Raw genomic sequence first — 20,651 nt, forward strand, 5'->3', positions numbered from 1 at the left:
TTAGTGAGGGAAAGTGCCGAATGAACGAGAATGAAATCGGATTCAGAAATAAATTGCGGTCTTTCCGAGCTGACGGAGATTTCTATAAAACAACCCTGAACACGACCAAGTTTTTATAAAATATACACATTCAGTATAATTATAAACATTGTAATATTGTAGAATAATGTCGAATAATTTCTTTAATAATTTTAAGTATTTTTGGTTAACGAGTAGGTATTCTGAATGAGTCAGCCATCATAAAATTCTCTCACAGCATAGAGAGGTAAATTTCATTGTACTTGTATGTTACTGGATACCTATAATTCTTAACTGAGTTTTAGAATTATTCCCTTTTTAAGGAATAAGGATTTAAACGTACGTGTGCGTTTGATTTTTTGATGCAAACTATTATAAATGACTAAGAAAGTTATGAACAATATCGTTATTTGTACTGTCATCTGGAATTGGAAAGTTTTTATCATTTATTTTAGGTATCCTTGCCGTTAATAAAGCAATATTCTGATCGGTAATTCTCATGAATTATCCTATTCTATCATCTTCATAAATCTAACAAGAAATAAGTTAATAAGAGAGACAGCAGGCTATCTCTGTTCACTCTGAATATAAGTGAATAATGAAGCTACTTGATGCAAATATGATATTAGACATAGCGGTTGCGGGGACCTAATTTCATTCGTTTGCGGATCCTAAATGAATTAGGATGCGCTGCTCTCCATCCTGAAACTTATTTTATTTCCTTTACATTTGTCGCGTATCTTTAAAAAATAATAGTATTATAATTTATCCATACCTATTTCAGAAATAGTGTTTTAAATTTAGATTTAAAAAGTAATTATAACATATTAAAAAAATAAATCTACATACACTCCAATGAGTATCAAACATAAATAAAAGTAAATACAATCGATAACAATTACCAAAACTAGCAATGAAATTCGATATATATACAAACTCATTGTTCATTTTTTTATAAGTAAAATAAATAAATAAAATCGTTGATGTAACATTCTCAATTTATATAAATTACATAGGCGATTTGAGATAGATTTTTGAGTTGTTTAAAAATATATATTAAAAAATTCTGATATTTTGAGGTAAAGTTAAAAATGACTAATTCATTTTGCGATTGTCCGTATATTAATTATATCAATCCAATCAATCCAAATAAATTTATGAGACATTTATTTACAATACTAGACCAAATCAAAGCGGAGTGCTTTGATTTAGTCTAGTACTTATATTTATTTCATTGTCTCTAATAAGTATGTTAGTGCTTCAATCAAATATCTAGCACGTTTATAAGCACCGCATTTTGACATTTGAGTTGCAAAGTTAGAGTGGCCTATTAACTCGTTATCTTTTAACCACCTTTAATTTAGGCCCTTCTTTCTTTTTATCTTAATTGTTGAGGCATTAAGGAGGCAAAGTTGAACTTAGGAGGCACGGGAGACGCTCGTCCCTCAGGACATGGCTCGGAGGCGTCGTTTGATTTATAATGGACTCGTTGGAAACTTTACCCATTCTAGGGTACACCCGCACGCCGCACACCGCACCAACCTCTTTAACGACGGACCCTATCGCCGCAGGAGATGATTCGTGGACGTGTTTAATAATATTACGACAGATTTAATTATGGAACGTTTAAGAAGCTTCATCTTACTCTGTTATCGTACTTTGTTTGTTTCGAGTTGATGCCTGCTTGTAGGGTCTTTGTTGGTAGTTTTATTTTATGTCTAAGTTCGCGATACAGTTTATTTAACAAATAAAATCAATTAAATCTTTACTTATCAAATCCAGCAAGTTCAAATTTCGTCTAACGAAACATTTATTAACAACAAATTTTTCGTTTATATAAGTAATAATACTTATAGTCAGAAGTTTTCTTAAATATATTTTCTTCAAAGCAATTGAAACTGAGCAATTATTTTACAGGCTGTGCCCGCGGTTTTACTCGTATGAATCTTATTGCATATGTGTTATTCTGGTGTGTAAGTTATATATTACTGGAAAGTTTCACCAAAATCCGTTCAATAGTTTCTGCGTGAAAGAGTAACAAACATGTATCAATCCATAATATCCACATAATTCCACACAATCCACATAAACATTCGCGTTTACAATATTAATAAGATACTGTGGTTTATTGTTAATTAATCTACCCTTAGATACTAGTTCATTTTAATTTTTAAAAAAATTTAGCTAGATCTAAAATAGATAGAAATAAATGAGACTAAAAAATAGTTGGTCAAGAATAAATAGAATGAAAGCCATCTATTAAAAATATTCCGAAGTAGCAATTAACAGACAAACAATTGACAATTAACAGACAATTGTTTATTATTGTATTTTTAGCTGTACATGATTTTTCCGGGTTTTTTAATACCCTTTAATACTATTACCATTTAATATACTCGTGGTCAAGTCCTATTTTGAGTATCAGAGAAACTGATGAAAAGTAATAATTGTTTATTTTACAATGAAAGAGTATTCAGTACATAAAAAGTTTATGTAAATTGAGAAATGTAAGTACTGAAACATATAATACAATATGCAATAGACTAACACAGTCTAATGCAAGACGCTAATGGCATAGACAAGAATCAGTGAACATCGTGCACCAGACGGCTTAGCTTACTTCTACTAAAAGCCCACTTAGAAATCTCTTCAGTCGCGGATTTGTGCCGAGGGCTCTCGAACTTTTCGCGATTTATACAGCCAATAAGTTATTTTTGCTTGATGTCACTTTACTATTAAGTAACTATCGTAGAAATCTTCTCTAAAATGTTCCAACAAGTATAAATAGGCCTGTAATAATGGAAATGTATAAGTTTTATAAGGAAGAGTCCACGAACGAACATAATTGAAATAAATAACATTTTAATATGTAACAAATTTTATGAGCTAGCCTACTATCCATGTATTTGTGTATCTATATTTATATATTATTGATAAAAGGTATAGTTAGTAGTATTAGTAGGTATTACTTATTTTTTTAATCTCCATTTAGTCTATAAAATTTGACTAGCACAGACTTATCTACGAATAGTTCTTTTTACGTACTCCTAAAATAGGAGTACGTAAAAAGAATTATTATTTTATATACATGCAATTTGCAACTTTATTAAACTGCATTGTCCATTGATTTTAATGGATATAGACTAGTTTGTGTGTGACGGCCTTGGTGGTATAGCGCTTCGCCTTACTTCGGATGTCTCATGGGCTCGATTCCTCGGATGATGCAAAAATTTGTACCGATGAGTATGATTGCTTGTCGTCGGTCTGGGTGTTTTCGTTGTATTCTATCAATTTTCTTTGTATATTATAATTTTCTTTCTATCAATATCATTCAAATCAGACTAAAAAAAGAACTTATTTATAAAATAAATTTATGTAATTGGTTATTCATACAATTATAAACAAGCATAACTCAGATTGTATAAATAAAAAAGTAACATCTGACATTAATATTGGATTATATTACTGGGAATACGATCTTAGATAGATATATTAAAAGCGTAATATCTAAAACATGTATCATTTTAATTAAACATAAATCTATTCTCAATAATTTCGATCATTTTAAGAGCAACAATGTGGGGCGGGGGGCTGCTATTATTTGCGGAATTGCGACAAAAGCTCGTCGTCCCCTAATCTTACGCTGTTTGTTCATATTAAGCCGTATTAGAGCGAGCACACATTAAAGACAGAATTATACTAAAAATATATAAACTTTATATTCATAATTCAAGAACAATAATTTACATGAAACATAAAATTTTACTAGCATATCAAGTAAGATAATAAGAACTAAATAAGATAATGTGCGTATGTAAAAAGATATAATAAAGTTTGTAACAACATAATAGACAAGAGTATAATATACATAATAGAACATTGTGTTGTAATTAATGTAAATCTGAATGTCGCATTGGAAGATTGTACTTTATTAGTGTATGGATATCGGATATTGGAATGAATTTCAGATACTATCTGAATATTAGAGTCGACGCTAAAAAGGCACAATGTCTATTATAACAAACGACATAATGTGGTCTTTAATGCATTTGTTGTATGAATTATGTAATATAAGATAATGGTTATACTATAATAAGATATATATTGTCGTATTGTTATTGATTTCGTATTTTTGGCTTTGTTTTTACAGGATAGTGTATTGTGGCCCTAAGCGCTCTAGAAATACACCAGAATTTGAACAGCCGGTCCCCGCGTGTGCCGCGAGTGTAGCATTGCTGCGACTCATTGTGGCATGTTATTGCAAACCCACATACGTGCTACAGCCGACTATCTGACATTTCATGCCGATGAACCTACGTGCGCAGCGCATACTTTCAACATTTGCATAAAATACCTTACCAATATATTTGTATTGCTATAAGATGTTACATTATCTTATTGTTATAACTATAGAATAATTATCACACAATATATAATCATGGTATTACAAATACCTGATCACAACTAATGCATTTAATGAAATCGCATACATTTCGTTATTTAACTACCAGCTAGAAAATATGAAAGGTTTTTATTAGTTAAGTTTCTCCACTGAATGATGAAAAAATATTTATTGTATATTTCTCTATATAGAATATTTACAAGCCTAGATATAAAAAGGGTTTTTACTTTCATCGTAATATTTCTCATGACTCAATAATTCAAAAAAATACGGACGAAGAGACAAATCTTTTTAACCGATGCGGGAAACTAATGGCACAGGCGAGGCTTTCGGGAAAATCCGCTTCTTGTTGTCAATACAGGGCAACCGTGATGCCTCCCCCAGTTAAGCCTTTATTTCAAAAGTACACTATCTTGGCTTTTATTGCGCTCGCACCACAGACAGTCACAGATGTAAGTAAATGCAATAAAATGAAGAGAAAAACTCAATCTGATATCAATAGATGGATATAAAAATAGTTCTGTGATTTTACTGCTAGTCCCTGATGTTTTATTATGTACGTTCCCATGTTGATAAGTTTCATGGTCAGAAACTATGTTTAATATAACATTGTAAACTAAGAAATAAAATAAATATTTTACGCTGTTTGCTATTTTTGTTATTTTATTAGATACGAATATTTATATTTGCAACATGCACTGAACATCTATACTAATATTGCAAACGCAAAAATGTACTATTTGTTATCTTACCAAGACTAAAGTTATAATGGCTGAATGGATCTTAATGAAATTTTCTATGAAAATAGATTCTATCACGATTACATACTTAGATTAACTTTATCTAAAAAAAAAGTAAACGAAGTTGCTGGTAATACCACCAGCTAATACTTCCATGCCTTAACTTGGCTTGATTTTCAATATATGGAGATATATATGCGCTTCTGCAAATAGTAAAAACGACAAAAATTTAAATTCGACTTATAGTTTACACAGGACCAGAACATCAAATAAAGTCAAAGGAAATCCAACAGGCATATACATTTTCACGATAGGTTAATTCTTATCTGCGATTTAGAACAGTAGCCGATGGGGAGAGAAACCCAAATGAAGCAGAGCCCCCGGTGGGAGAGCGCGGTCGGGCAGTTAGGCGACAACGGCACCTTGCGGCTTATCGGTCATCCGGCTCTTCGCTCGGTTGTCGCTTCTAGTGCATTCCGATTTCAGTATTAGGTACCAAGTTAGCGGCACTCGGTGCTGGCGACAGCTGCACTCTACATCCGTCATTTCCGTTTAGATAAATTCAAACCTAATTGCAGCCACAGAAGTTTGAGAACCATGATGCCGAGTGCAAATGCTGTATATAGTATTAATCTGCTATTTCTACAGTATGATTTTAAAACTTTTACTCATTTTGTTGTAAACGCAACGCTTGAAAAGCTTATATTAAATTTCATATATCTGAATCTAGTGATGTGTGGGCTAAGCCTAGCGACGTCTCTCGGCTTAATCTTTTAATTTGTTGTTAGTGTTTCATTAACGGGGAGAAATCAGACGGAAATATAAATTGACGTACAAATTTTCGGCGTCTACTATATTAAAAATTCACGATCTCGTCCTAGGCCGGGGAAGTAAATTACTAGGCTATCCACTATTACTTTTTTCCTTGTTCATATACATCTGAATATGAACAAGGAATAAAAGTGTACATCTAAACTCTTCGCGAATTTTTTAAAAAATTCTACACAACATGTTTAATTTAAGGCTAAGTCAGTTATAGAAGAGAGGTGCAAACTCGGCGTAGGGGTTGTAAATCATATCCTTCTCCATTTATATGGACACTTTATTACGACGGCGCGGTTTAAATCAAATGATAAAATACTTCTTATTTTATGTTTTCTTTCGCTGCACGTATATTCACCACAAACATTCCTTTATATATATATATTAAAGAATAAATGTTACCTATGCTATACTTTTAGAATACTGACTGTGAGCAACTTTATACAAATCAAAAGCTTCTATTTCTTTTGAAGAAGTTATTCCAAATATTACGACTTCATAATTGCGTTGCTGGATGATATTGATACTCAATAACCATCATGTCTTATATCTTAATAATATTAAATAGAATGATGAGTTTATTATTAAGTACTGAAATAGAATAATACCAAAATCACAAAAACAAAGTACTTCATAATAATTATTAATAATTAAGTAATATATTATTATTAATTTTATAAATAATTTACCTTGTAAGAGCCGAGGTTCTTGACTGAGCATGCAAGTCGAACACTGCGACCCGCGGGTACTGTTACATTCTGAATGACGTCGGTGAATTCGGGCTCCTCCACGACTAAAACAATAGTAATAGTAAATTAGGTTAATTGGCAATCGTCACTAGTATCTAATATTACTAGAGAATATTATTATTTATATAAGCTATTTAAATATTAGAATCAGGAATGGCACATTATTTTCATAACGCATGATTGGAATGGTATCACAAGAGTATAATAAAAAACGATTAAACTGAAAGAAAAATTAATAAGATAATCGGTAATAAACTAACAATAATATAACTATAAGAAGCTAATAACATAGCAACATGTACTTTATATGTAGATAACTATAGACAAATCACATGTACAAAAAATCTAGTATCAAACTAAACAGTCCTAATTGTATGGGTATTAGGCTACGGATAGCTTTAATTCTTATCCTAAACTCGTTCTTATCATAAACAGATGCGCTCATGATTTCATATAATAATTTTAATGCTAATTGCTTAACTTTACTTCTTTTGATTTTTTATCTCGTATTATTATATTCTTTTAGTTTAAAATAACATATTCCAGTCACATAAATACAGATGAATTGGAATGATCTCTCTTTGCTTATCAAAAATCTGGCAAGACTTTGCAGTTATAAGGACATTTTTGTGTCAAAATACGATTTGTAATTTTCAAATTATCAAAGCAGAACGCTTTTAAACAAATTGAGTGGGCGATAAGGAATAATGTCGTCGTTTATCAAGCTCCAAGATAGATGGCTGCTGCTCTACTCTGCCCATTTTAAATGCGTTTGTCTACGACTTGCCAAATTGGCGCTCTTTGTTTTTCTCTTAGCTTCTTATTTTTATGTACCCGTAGCATTACACGACTAAACGAACATGTGTTGTTTTGTTTTTGTTTAGCGTACCAGTCGTTTAGTTTTGAGTGCATGGAAAGTGTAAATAAACAATTGTCATGCAGTGAACACAGAGGGTCGAAAAACCGTCTCTGGATCGCATGTCGGCCGGAGCGGCGGCGCCACGTCGCGCGATATATCGGTGCTGTTGCATAGCCTGCATGTGCTGCACATCGTTGTTTGTTGAATAAACTTGGTCCGTAGTCGCCTGCTGCAAACTTGTTTACGTATCACAATCTCGCACAAACTGACAACAATAGATTTATTTATCCCGTTTTCGGACAATGGATTTTCGTATTCATAAAGAATTTCCGTGGCGTTTCATGCAAAATAGAAGTAAGATTATAGTACTTTTAAACTGTATATTAGTGAAATAAATTTTCTTCGGTTAGCTAATTATATTAAAGGTTATGCCGTTACCTAAAACTAAATAATAACTAGTGTAAAATGTTAATTAACTATAATAAAAAAACTTAGTTTCTATGTACACCTAAGCATATAAAATAATGAAGGCTCTATTACTCAGATTTATATATTTATCTGAGCATGTCAATAAGATATACCCGGCTGAAGATGAAAGCGGTACGTATTTGCTCACCTGATCGTATTAGCCTAAGCACGATGCTCCATTTTCTACTTCGATGCTCCTAACTCAACCCATGTAAATCGCACATTACGATCCATGACGCACCCTATTAGCTGTGTATGCGTTTCACAGCCGATCAATATATTATTTGATTAAAATTGTTGAATTTGATTCATATTAATTAATTTGAATGCCATTTCAATTTATACTTCATCCTTAAGAAAAGTATCACTGGATCATTTATAACACATCCCCACTTAATAGGTAGTTACAAAGAATGCGGAAGTGAGTTCATTAATTTCGTTCTTCTTATGGCTTATTACTAGGATAGAGAGACAATTGACCTAAAACAAAAAGTTCTAAGTTGATGATATATTTGCAATCAATATAATTTACTTTATACCTAGTTTCATACATTAGTATCGTAAGGACAGAAGTAGCATATTTATGCAGCAAAGTCTTAATTTTATTCGTTTAACAAAAGCAACAAGAAATTAAAAACACGCATTGTATTTCAGTAGTCACACACATACCAACTCAATTAATTAATATGCTTGAGTACAGGTAATAAGAATGAGGTAGATAGATAATAAGAAGCTCGTGTTGCGGAGGACTTCTATTTGTTTCAATAATACCGTACATTTAAATTAACAAGGGTAACGTTGGCAATAATCTTACACGCCGCATAAGGTGATGTGGCGTATGGAAGGGTATTTAGAGGTTAATTAAGAAACCGCAAACATTGGCGTGCGGGGCGGGTAATCCCTTTGTAACCGATACACAGGCTGTTCTCCCATGACTATTGTGTCCTAATGTAAAGAAATTAATTTACGAAGTTTGTCTAAAAAGAATCATAGTTTATTTTAATATATTTATTCTCAATTACAGTGGTAGACTTAAACAAAATTGAATAACCATAATATCAAAATTTAAATGTTTAAGCTTTCGTTATTGTAATTTATGACCTATAATTTACAATAACAAAATTAAATAATGATAGCAAGATTTTAATTACAATCTTATTTACATGGTATCTTTTATTGTTTCTTATGAATATAAATTCGACTACATAGGCGAAAAATGATACAAATGTTCCAAAATGTAAATCGATACACTGAGTTATCTTAATGAAGGACAGTTTTTCGTAAATATAAAATAAAACTCATCTTCGCTTACATTATATCTAATAATTCTTATTACATTATAGTAAACTCCAATAAATAATATTGAAAGAGTTTATTGTTGCAACGAAATTTTCGCACTAAACTGATTAATTGGTTTAGTTGTAATTTGCCAAACAGCGCGTCGATGCGAGTAGCAATTCTAATAATTGCGGCCAGGATTGGGTCGACTAAATATTCCAAAACTAATAATGAATAGGAGGACCGCTTCGCCGGACGCTCCTAACTCGAGAATAATCTCATATTAAAGCTGCCCCTTATGCAAATGAGAAGCGGTCATTCGGAAGTCATCAGACTTGAAGGGCCGGACTAAGCCGCGGACGGTCCTGACTCCGCCGCTATACGGACAGCGGCAGGGATGTGAAAAATAATCGATTATGGAATTCAATAAAAAAATGGATTTTAATATTCCAAAAATAATTGATTGATAGATTTAGGTAATCGAACCCTTATCAAATTTTAAAATACCAATTCTGGCCCCTATTCCATGGCAATAAAATTATACTATAAACCTTAAACAAAACAAAACAAAACGCTAAACACTTATTACAAAATCGAAGAATACTTGCAAGATGTAGATGAGTAGTATTATAACGTCCGCCTCACATTGCAATGCCTAAATAATTTCCCTAAGAGTTTTTTGTATCCACATCCCTTGACTGCGTCAACGACGCGGCGACGGCCGACAGCGGTAGGGCTATCACCACAAATTGACAGCCGCTGTGCCGCCAGATTGATTGCAACCACGCGCTCACCTCGTTATAACAACAACGATATGTTCCTGACAAATAAAATATTCATGTCGAATGTTTGTTTTTAGAAATGTTACAAAAAAAAACTTATTAAATATTACAAAAAAAAAAAAAAAAATTTATAAGTTTCGTGATACATTGATACGCAATGTAAATTTGAAAATTAATTAGTATGGTTATTGAGTACTACAAGCGGGATTCTTTCCCAATTAATATAATAATAATCTCATTTAATAAAAAAATATACTATATAAAAAATATACCTTTCTGACAAAGTTTTGAACTTTATATTGTTTTCTTTCTTCATAAGGAAGGTAGTCTACTTTTTATATATTCAAATGTTAATAATAACTTTTGTTTACTCAAATAATATTTCTTTTTAAATAATACTTTAATAAACAAAATGAAAAGTAACTCATTCTTGACCGTATAATAATATTATCATTTTTTCATTTCGTCGTGATAAACGCGGTCCCAGTATACAAATGTTTAAGTTTATACGTCCCTTGTCACAGATGTTGTTTGTAATATTCTCTCATACGATCAAATTCTTTTAAGAGATCCGTAGATAAAGTACATGGCGTCGGGTGTTTGGCCGGTCTTGGACTTTCACTTATTTGTATGCTCCACCCTTCGCTGGGACGGGGACGTGACTATTCGAGATACATAAACCCTGAGTGAATACAGAAAATAGAAATAAAGTAACATATTATCTTTTAGTGGACGGATTGTGGAAAAAAATAAGTATCTATTTGTTTTATGTCTAGCTTCATCATCGTATAGGTAGGTTTGAATGATCATAAAATTGATTGTAGGTTACTTTTTGATTATTTAAATATAAAATCGATCACATGTGGGAACTCCAAACGCTATGAAAATTCAAGTTATCCAAACTAGAGACTACTAATTATGTATTTAATTAGTACAAGTCAGTATTTTATAATAAATACTGTTTTAAATAACAAATATATATATACAGGTAATCTGTACACATTAAGAGTTATTCTGTCCGCGTGTCCATAGGAACTTGATCGCTTTATGTTAGGTTAATTGAGAACATTTTGTCGTAAGTTCTCCCGGACAAGTAATATCGCGGTCACTTAGTCGGAAGCTCGGAGGCAGATGTTGACAAGCCGCTCCGCCCTCTTATCGCTGTCCGCCCGTCCGGCGTCCGCCTGTCATCAACGCTTACGACTCACGAATCACCAACCGACAACATCCATTCAATCTTCTTTGGTTACTTACCCAATAGAAATGTTATTGCCGATGTATTTTATGTAGGGAACATTTATAGTATCGGTATTAAAAAAGACTTAATATCAACACGGATATCATATACACTGAAAATATTTATAGAAATCGTAAGGAATTAAATGGTTATACATTTAATTCGACATCGATTATTACAATTAATCCATTTCATCTATACCTACTATTAAAAAGATGCTAGTTTTTGATATATATAAGAAATATCCATTCAGTAATAAAATTAGTTAAATTCCATTTAACCGTCTTCTGATATAGTAGACTGTATGCATGTCCATTTAAAAATAATATATTTTAGATAATATATTATCTAAAATATATTATTTTTCCTTACTATTAATATAATTAATATTTATTTGTAACATGCGTAGCAAATTTTCGTGAAAATAAAAATATTTATATATTATTCATATTTACGAAGTTGGCAAGTTCAACAAGCTTGACAAAGTCAAGGCCAAGAACGCGACAAAGGGCAAAAAGATCAACATAAAAATAGGTACGCGCAGCATAGTGAAGTGAGTACTCGAGCGAATCAACGCTCGTGTAATAAAGTTTCTTAAGGCTGATCACTAATTGAACAAGTGTTTTGAGGCTGACGGGCGTAAGTCGGGAGATCTAATTAAAGCACCTACCGCGGTGCGCCACCGAGCGCCAGTCGGAGCCTATTATCACGCCTCCGCCTCCTATTAGCATTGTCTCCTCGAGGGCGATACTTATCTTTATTTAAATTCACTTCTTGGTAATTGGGTTGACGAGTCGACAACGTGATTTGCATTGATGAAAATTGGCCGGTGTACTCGGTTCTCCTAACTTACTTGACGCCTAATTTGTTTTTATTGCGTTTGTAAAACTGAAGCGATTTTACGACTGATACCTTTCTGTTTGGACCGTATAATTAACAATAACTTTGGGATTATCCCTGTTGAATTTTGGTAAACAAGCTGCACTACAAACTACAAAACTACAAAAAAAAACTGATAACAAAACATGAATATAGAAAATTAAGTAGATTTACAACTACAATTGTAATACTTCCATTATATAGCTATTGTCACTTTCAATTGAATAGTAAACAGAGCTTTTACTTTTTTGACAATCAATTCGAATTTTTACGCGTAGTTTCTATGAAACCAAATGCATACGACCCACCAAAGGCGTCACTTGTACCATTTTTGTTAGCAGCTCCAAACGAGTGCAGTCAAAGAGGATGCGCTTGGTTATTTCTCATTACGGCACACGCGATAAAATCACACAGAGTCGTTGCCTCATTAAAATCTTCTGGTGCGCGCATCTGTAAGCCTTTTGTAAAGTCGGGAACGCGCCGCTCTTGACGGCTTTCACGTGTCATTTCGGGCACAATGCCGCACAGCTAGGGAACCCACGCTTGGCAATTTTTGCTCCGACATGCCAGCGCGTGCTTTTTATCAGTTTATCGAGGAATATTTTATGCGGATACTGTTATTATATTCGCCTCACGTTATATTTGAATTCTGTATGAGTGACACATCTTAGATATAAAGTAATACGATTTATTTGCGTAGATATCTTTGATGTTGACAAAGTTGGTGTGGTATAGTTCATAATGGTTGGAATAGTTATTTCAAAAAATTATATTATTTATTTACACCTACTGCGATAAATATTATAGATTTAGAGAGAGATTATTTAATGCATCGAGACTATTAAAACTTGATTTACAGAATAGTTGAACATTAAACATTAACATTAATAAACTAATAAACAATTAAGTTACAGTACAAAATAGTGTTCCCTGCCAAGGAAAAGTTCATTATAGATCCTATGTTATAAAACTTAAAATACTTTTAACTTTTGTATAGTTTCGTGATATTCACGGTAAGAATATCTTGTCAGATTTAAGAAAGTAATATATGAAAGGAATACCGAGTTTTTTAAATTCGTGTATTTAGTACGATGATCAATTTCTTTTCAGATTTTACTATACATTTACCTTTAGGAATAAATTTCATATATTATTTTTCTATATGAAACTGTAATAAAAATGTAATCACAGTGTGTATGCAAAAAAACAGTGAATTATGTGATATCAGTGCCGGAACTAAACGGATTACGATAATTCTTTTTGCTATCTATAGAATTTAATTCGTTGTAGGTCTCATACGATTTTTAACAACATAGAAATACAGTTTTATATAATGGAGCGAAAAATAGGTTGTAGTTGATAAAATATTGAAAATACAGTAGTACAATCGGGCGCAATACGCTATCTCGAATTTAACGAACCCACTTTGCATATTCACAAGGCGGTGTGGCGGGTTACCGCTCACTACCGTCGCCGCTCACCTACCGACTTGGAATGGTAATGCCGGCCATTAGCTGCGCAGTGTGCAGCACCCCTGTGGCCCTACAGCCTCCTAACGGTTGCCCATTACCTCACTCTTGAATACCACAAATTAGCTTCACGCTGATTTTATTAAATGTTCTATTTATGTAAGCGGCATACCATTTCTAACAAAACATTTATTAAACTCTTTATATAATTATTATATTCCGTGCATATATAGATTCTGAAATGAACTGCCTGCTGTGGTTTTCTCTAGAGACTATAGCCTGTAGTTTTTCTAGACAGACCTGATGTTGCAAGCGTCTATATGCTACGATAACCGTTTAACATTAGATGTGCTGTGGACGCTTGTTTGCCATCATTGTAGTATAAATATCAACTGACTTTAACAAAGCGGAAACTTTAACAAATATGTTCTTCTGTTAACTTCTGAACTACCAATCAGAAGTAAAAAAAAATAAGGTACATACTTAGTTTTTATTCGTCCATTAGCTATATACTATGCCTCGTCACAATAAATTGAAATGGCTTTGCTTGCGTGAACCGGATAATTGAGAACAGTTTCTAATTCAGGCGTCATATCTGAGCAATATAAATTTTCTCTCCAAATCTACCCAAAATACAAATTATAATCTAAAACCTCAAAACACTGAAATATGACATTTCTAAGAAGTCCAAAACAAGAAAAAATATATTTAATCATTCATCTGTATTTATTATGTATACAGATTTTTCAGTATTGATTATTTGTTAGATAAACAACTTATACGTAAAGTATTGTATATATATATATATATAGGTACTTAATTTTACTTACAGGTACTATTAAGGATAGCAGTGAAAAGATATTTGATTAGCTATTGATTCCGATATTCCTTGCTTCTCTAGAAGCTTTCAGAACTATTTATTGCTCGTCCAAGGTTTTAAGAAACCTTTTTTAATTAAATGTAATTAACTAAGAAAATTGTGTGTGACTATTTGCTGCGCCGTTTTTATTTCAGTTCTAAAAACTTCAGTAGAAAATTCTAGATCAAGTAGAATTACATTTTTCGTAGTTAGAAACAGATGCAGGTCACGACCGACGGTCGCCCCAAGAACATGCACGCACGTAATAACCTCCCACATGCTTGCACTACGCGACGACAGCACCCTGCTTCCTTGCGCAATCATTACTACTTGCACAAATATTGTCTGTGGTAATGTGTCCTTTATTTTATAATTTCCTTGAATCCATACTGAGCATTCAACGGCTAACAAGTTCCATATATACCAATATAAAAAAATACGAAAATTAGGATGTTCCTTAATACCCGATAGTTAATAAATGAACTTATTTATTATTTTTCTAACAATAATTGGTTTTACGGGGAATTATTTCAATAGAAATGGACATATGCTGTTTTTTATTCTCATTATCTCACTCATGCTAAAATAGTAAAAAAATAAAATTAACTTATTGTTATACTTGAGCAGATATGACTGAACAAAAACACATGAGATTCAAGTCCGTGGTAGACTAGATAAGAAATTATTTATAAAAATAATTCGGTGATATATAAATAACTTTTTGTCTAGCTAATCAATGCACGGTCATGAAATTCTCCACATAAGTTTCTTAGAACATCGTTAAACATAAGTGATTATTAACAGTTAAAATTGACAAGGGATCCAAATATAAAACGTTCCAATTGCATAAATTCATGGGAAAGAGGTAGTATTGTAGTTTAGCAACTTTAAAATGGGTTTTGTATATTACTACATTCGAATTTTTATTCAATGCCTTTATCATCTCTCAATTTTTTTTTATTACTTTAAAATATTTATTCGAATAAGTATTTGACGTTCATGCATCGCTGTTAGTTAGGTCTGCATTGCGATGCAGCGCACGGATGCATGACGCGGTGTCTCTTGGGAATCGACATTCTACTCTTTGCCGTTCCGATTCAACCGCGATTGTGTACTCTCCTTGATTAAACCCGGTCAGCGAATATAAAAATTGTTATCATAACTAATCAATTCACTTTGGACACTCGACTACTAGTGAATTTGCTGTATTACTTCGTATAATGCCAAGTCAGTACGCACCCCGCAGGAAGATGAATGAAGCGGAATGTCATAGCGACAACAACACTGACTGAGCACTTTCTCCCTGTTCAATAAAGAAAATCTGTTGTGTTAGATACCTTTGATCGGCGAGCGTTCCGTTAGTATGTAGATATATGCTTAGCGAGTGCAGTTACGTATTCTGTCGTCGGCAGCGGATCGTTATCTGTTTCCACTAAAGGAAACTGGCTTTTCTACGAAAGAACCACCCCGACGGTTTCACCTCCCCCTTCGCTCGACACGACTTCTCCTTTTTGTGTTATTTCATTTTTCTTTGCTAACGTGCACCTGCTAGTTAGCTGCCGCGGGCTCTCATTGCTCCTGCAATGTTAGCCGGACTTTTTCGGACATCATAAAGAAGATATAAAATGTGTCTTCCATGTGTATCTACGGTAAAGTCTAATACTAATTTTGAATAGTAATTACGATTGAAATCAATCTAATAAATTTTCTCCGTTTTATTTTTTTCTAGAAATGTTATTGTGTAACCAGTTGGACATGTTTTAACATATTAATTTTTAAAAACAAGTATATATATATATAATTCAAATAATTTATTCATATCCAAGTTATAAATTATTTTTTTAATTTACCTTATCTATTTTTTTTTGTTATCATTTTTTTGTTAGATTCATAAATTATGGAAATTATTTTTGTATTTGTCATTACGTAACTGATTTTTCTTATTTATAGTATAAATACAATATCGTAAATACGTAAATTAAGTTATTTTTTGCGTGAAGAGGCAAAACTGTTAGAATTCTACCGCTAATAAAAAAGGTACAACTAAAATACATTTTATTCTCCCCTTCAAACTTTCATACGGAAATGGTTAACGAATTTGCGTGACAAAGAATGTAGTAGTATAGAAATAAATAGATGTATACATATATCTAATACTGCCAATACCATATTAATATATTCTAAAAATCACGTGTACACCATGTTCTACCACTATCTACCACGTCTAGATACTACATATTTAAAAACATGAAGCTGCAATATGAAATTTAATGTAAGGTATCAGTATAAAGGATGGTGCTCAAAGCATCGCTACTATCCAGTTTCCTGATACATTTGTATTCCTTACAGACAAGTAATCAATATCTGTTCGAACGCGCTGAGAGCGCAGATAGGCATGTCTGTCGCCGAACGTATTTTTTTCTCTTAACAAGTGCGCAAGAGCATTGCCTTGAGTAAAACTCTGTTGTAAAACATTTAATATATATATTGGAAAATATTAATTACTCAAAACTAATAATATACTAAAATTACCAAGATAGATTGTAATATGTTCAAAATAATAAAAACATTCTTATATATGAATATAACTGTTTATATGGTATGAAATTCTAATCAGAGACGGCACCAAATAATGAAAATAATATTCTTAAACAATTACATAGATTGTTTACATATTGAAATAGTATATTAATATTCGTTTATATAAAAAATATTACCTATTAGAAAAAAATATAAATATAATAAATAAAACAATAATGTAAGTACATACCGTCAATACCGTTATACCAGATACCCTATCTGTTCTAATAGTACTGAATCAAGAGACACTGTCAACTATTGATGTTATGATGAAATGCTTATATAATATTAATTTTTGCTGAATAAATATAATAAAGGCAGGCAGGAAGTTAGCCTACAGTTAATACTCTAATTATTATTTTTTGTTTAATATCAATATTTCCTTCACGTTTTTTTGTGACAACTTAGGTGTAAGTGTGTGTAGTGAACCACTAAGCTAAGACATTATGTTTATAATGATCTAGTCCAATTGATACTTAATTTATAAATGACATTTGGAATTACTATAGCAAGTTTATATTACTATAGCAAATATAATTTAATAATATACAATTTATTATAATTATACTCGATTCAACTTGTGACCCGAATATTTGAATGAAATATATATTAACTTTGATTCAGGCGAATATGCAATCAGATTGATTTAAATAGCAATGCACATTTACGTAAATAACAGCATACTCCAATATTACGAAACAGAATTCATCCATTTCAGGTGAAAATTAATTAAGTTTAAGCACTAAATAAGTGCTGATTTCTGTGTATGTATATTTACTTCGATCTACACGAATTGCGAATACTTACTCAAAAGACATCTATATAAAAATGTATACTGTCGGCGCTCGGTATGAGATATTCTTGTATTGCGAAAAAATAAAGCTTGTGCGGTGTCACGCGCGTGAAATAAAATAACAACGGCATGATGCGGATGGCGCTTGATACATATTTGAATACATTACCGAACACGCAGATAATGCCGGCAACATTCCATAGGTATTCATAACGCCTTCGCAAACTGCGTATGAATACAGATATCCGCTTGACTGACAATGCATTTACAATCCAATCAAAATTTTACGCAATGCTACGTACGATGTTTATTTACACATATATTAAACTCAGTTGTAATTAATTTCATTACAAAAATAATTATTTACAGTACAGTTTGTTTACAGTAAGGCAAATAAATAATCAGTGAACTCATATAAAGTTGAATGTTGGAATTTATTTTTTTGATAGTTTTCGCATAAAACCATTCCACTAGCTGTCTAGAAGAGACAATTACAGTTACAAATAAACGATGTTTCTAAAACTCGACCTAGGCAATATGTATAATGCATTCAAGTGCATGTATTATATTTCCTATTTTAACGGAACTAATATATAACTAACGGTAAGTACCCCGTTATACTACTACCTCAGATAAGCTTCTTCAATAGTTCAGGACTCGAAGTCGTGAGGAAGGTACAGAGATGATTTTCCAAACTAATGTAGAATACACGCAGGAGAGATTAGATTATATAGATTTACAAAGGAACCACAGTATTAACTAGCCGTTTTGCATGACAACTGATATTCGACTACTTTGGCTATGCGTTCAACTTAAAAGATATAATCATTGCTGTTAACGGTAGCTGACAAATAAATAGAAATATATAATAAAAAAGATTATTCAGAAGGTTTGATGTGATTTTTTTTACATTGTCGAGGTGATTTTTATTCCAAGTTTTAAATGGAATTATTTTAAAATAAGATAAATTTATGTATGTGGTACGTAGTTTATTCAATATCACATTTTTAATATAAATGTGTATGATACTCACAGCTCATTTCATCTACATTTGTATATAATAGATTTATGTGAACGTAGTGTATTAAAAATATAATTTACGTAAAACTTGGAAACAAATCTCAAAGTAATAAAAATGTTAGAATTCTTAGCTACATCAAAGTAAACCATATGGTGTCTCCTTAACTAACATTGTGACACGAGAATTTTATATACATAATATCTTATATATTATATAAAACCCTCGTGTCACAATGTTAGTTACCATACTGCTCCCAAACGTCTTGACCGATTTTTATGAAATTTTATATCCATAGAGTCACGTGGGGCAAGTATGCGCAGTGAGTAAGTGTACGCACTCGAAGTATTTCAAAAACGGTTTATATATACAAACTGATAACACCCCTCCTCATTAGCGCACAAACAGCTATACTTAGTGCAAGTTTGTCACTGTACGTCGGTGAACCATTTTGTTTCTGTAAGTGAGTATTGTTTTTTGCTTGAATTATTGAGATTTTTGTCTTAAATGAGAGACTCATTCCTTTGCAATATATTTATACTTTGAAATTATGCTTTATACCATCGAACAGTACATTTTATGTAATATAAGCCGTGTTTAATGTTTTGGTAATATTGTTCAGTTCTGGTTAAATTTTATTTTGATGGTTTGGGGCAAGTGTGCGCATACGCATGTCGGGTAAGTGTGCGCATGCGAATACTTACCCCGCTCCGCTTTGGCTTTGTATTTATGATGCAATTTGTTATTTCAGCGTTTAATTATACATAAAAAATGTCTCGATTATAAAAGAAAGATGCCGGATAGAAGAGCTGTCACAGAGGAACAGCTAGAAGCTGTTATAAGATTAATTTCGGAGGCTGGCAGCAAACGACAGTGTGGCACCCGCCATAATGAGTGTACCTTCGTCTAGAAATGAATATGTACGACGACAGTCGTATGGATATGGTATGGTATGGATGACAATCCATCCATCCAAGAAGGCCGAAGTTGGCCTTAGGCATTTCTTGGATGGATGACTGTGATTCAAAATCGGCGAAAGAAAGGCAAAAAGTCAATCATTGATACTGCAAGTCCTTATAAAGTAGAATTGGAAAAAAGAAAAAACAAGAGGAAGAATAAATTGCCAAAAAAGAAGATACGACTTGATCTGAAAGTAAATAAAATGATGAGCAGGAATTATTTTGCCCACTGTGCGGAGAAAAATACATATTTCCACTGAATGAAGACTGGATCCAATGCAGCATCTACAAGAGCTGGTGGCATGAACAATGCTTTATTTATTTACTTTGAAAAGGAAATATTTGAACTGATGTATTATTAGGTTGAGGATGTCTATTTTCTGGTTTATCGTATGAGTCTGACTCTATTTACTGTACACGTACGTGTTACATGTTGCGTACACTTACCCGCACTACTGCGTACAGTTACCCCTATACTTGGGTAAGTGTACGCATGTAAACAGTTTTGATTTTGTTGATTTCCAAAGAATTTGTGTAAATGATAATTATTTATTTTGCGTTTAAGTTGTTGATTATTAAATATTTTATATAATAAACCTTGTTTTGTTCCAGTTAACTTCAAATATTTTATTATATAACACTTCAAACCTTAAGTGCGTACACTTGCCCCACGTGACTCTACTAGCTTTTGCCCACAGCTTCGCTCGCGTTAAATCTGACACAATTATAAATGGTTTTC

General features: G+C 32.3%; 1 protein-coding gene across 1 annotated transcript in view; it reads right to left on the reverse strand.

Annotated features, from left to right (window-relative positions):
• Positions 1–20,651, reverse strand: part of LOC131854827 (lachesin-like) — an 87,497-nt gene that overhangs the window by 11,518 nt on the left and 55,328 nt on the right. Inside the window, exon 2 of the mRNA XM_059206032.1 lies at positions 6,672–6,775. Within this exon, the coding sequence (XP_059062015.1) occupies positions 6,672–6,775 (104 nt within the window). The remainder of the gene's footprint in view (positions 1–6,671; positions 6,776–20,651) is intronic.

This window comes from Achroia grisella, unplaced genomic scaffold, assembly GCF_030625045.1.
Source record: "Achroia grisella isolate CSIRO2021 unplaced genomic scaffold, CSIRO_AGI_Agris_v1 utg1023, whole genome shotgun sequence".
NCBI classification, from domain to species: domain Eukaryota; kingdom Metazoa; phylum Arthropoda; class Insecta; order Lepidoptera; family Pyralidae; genus Achroia; species Achroia grisella.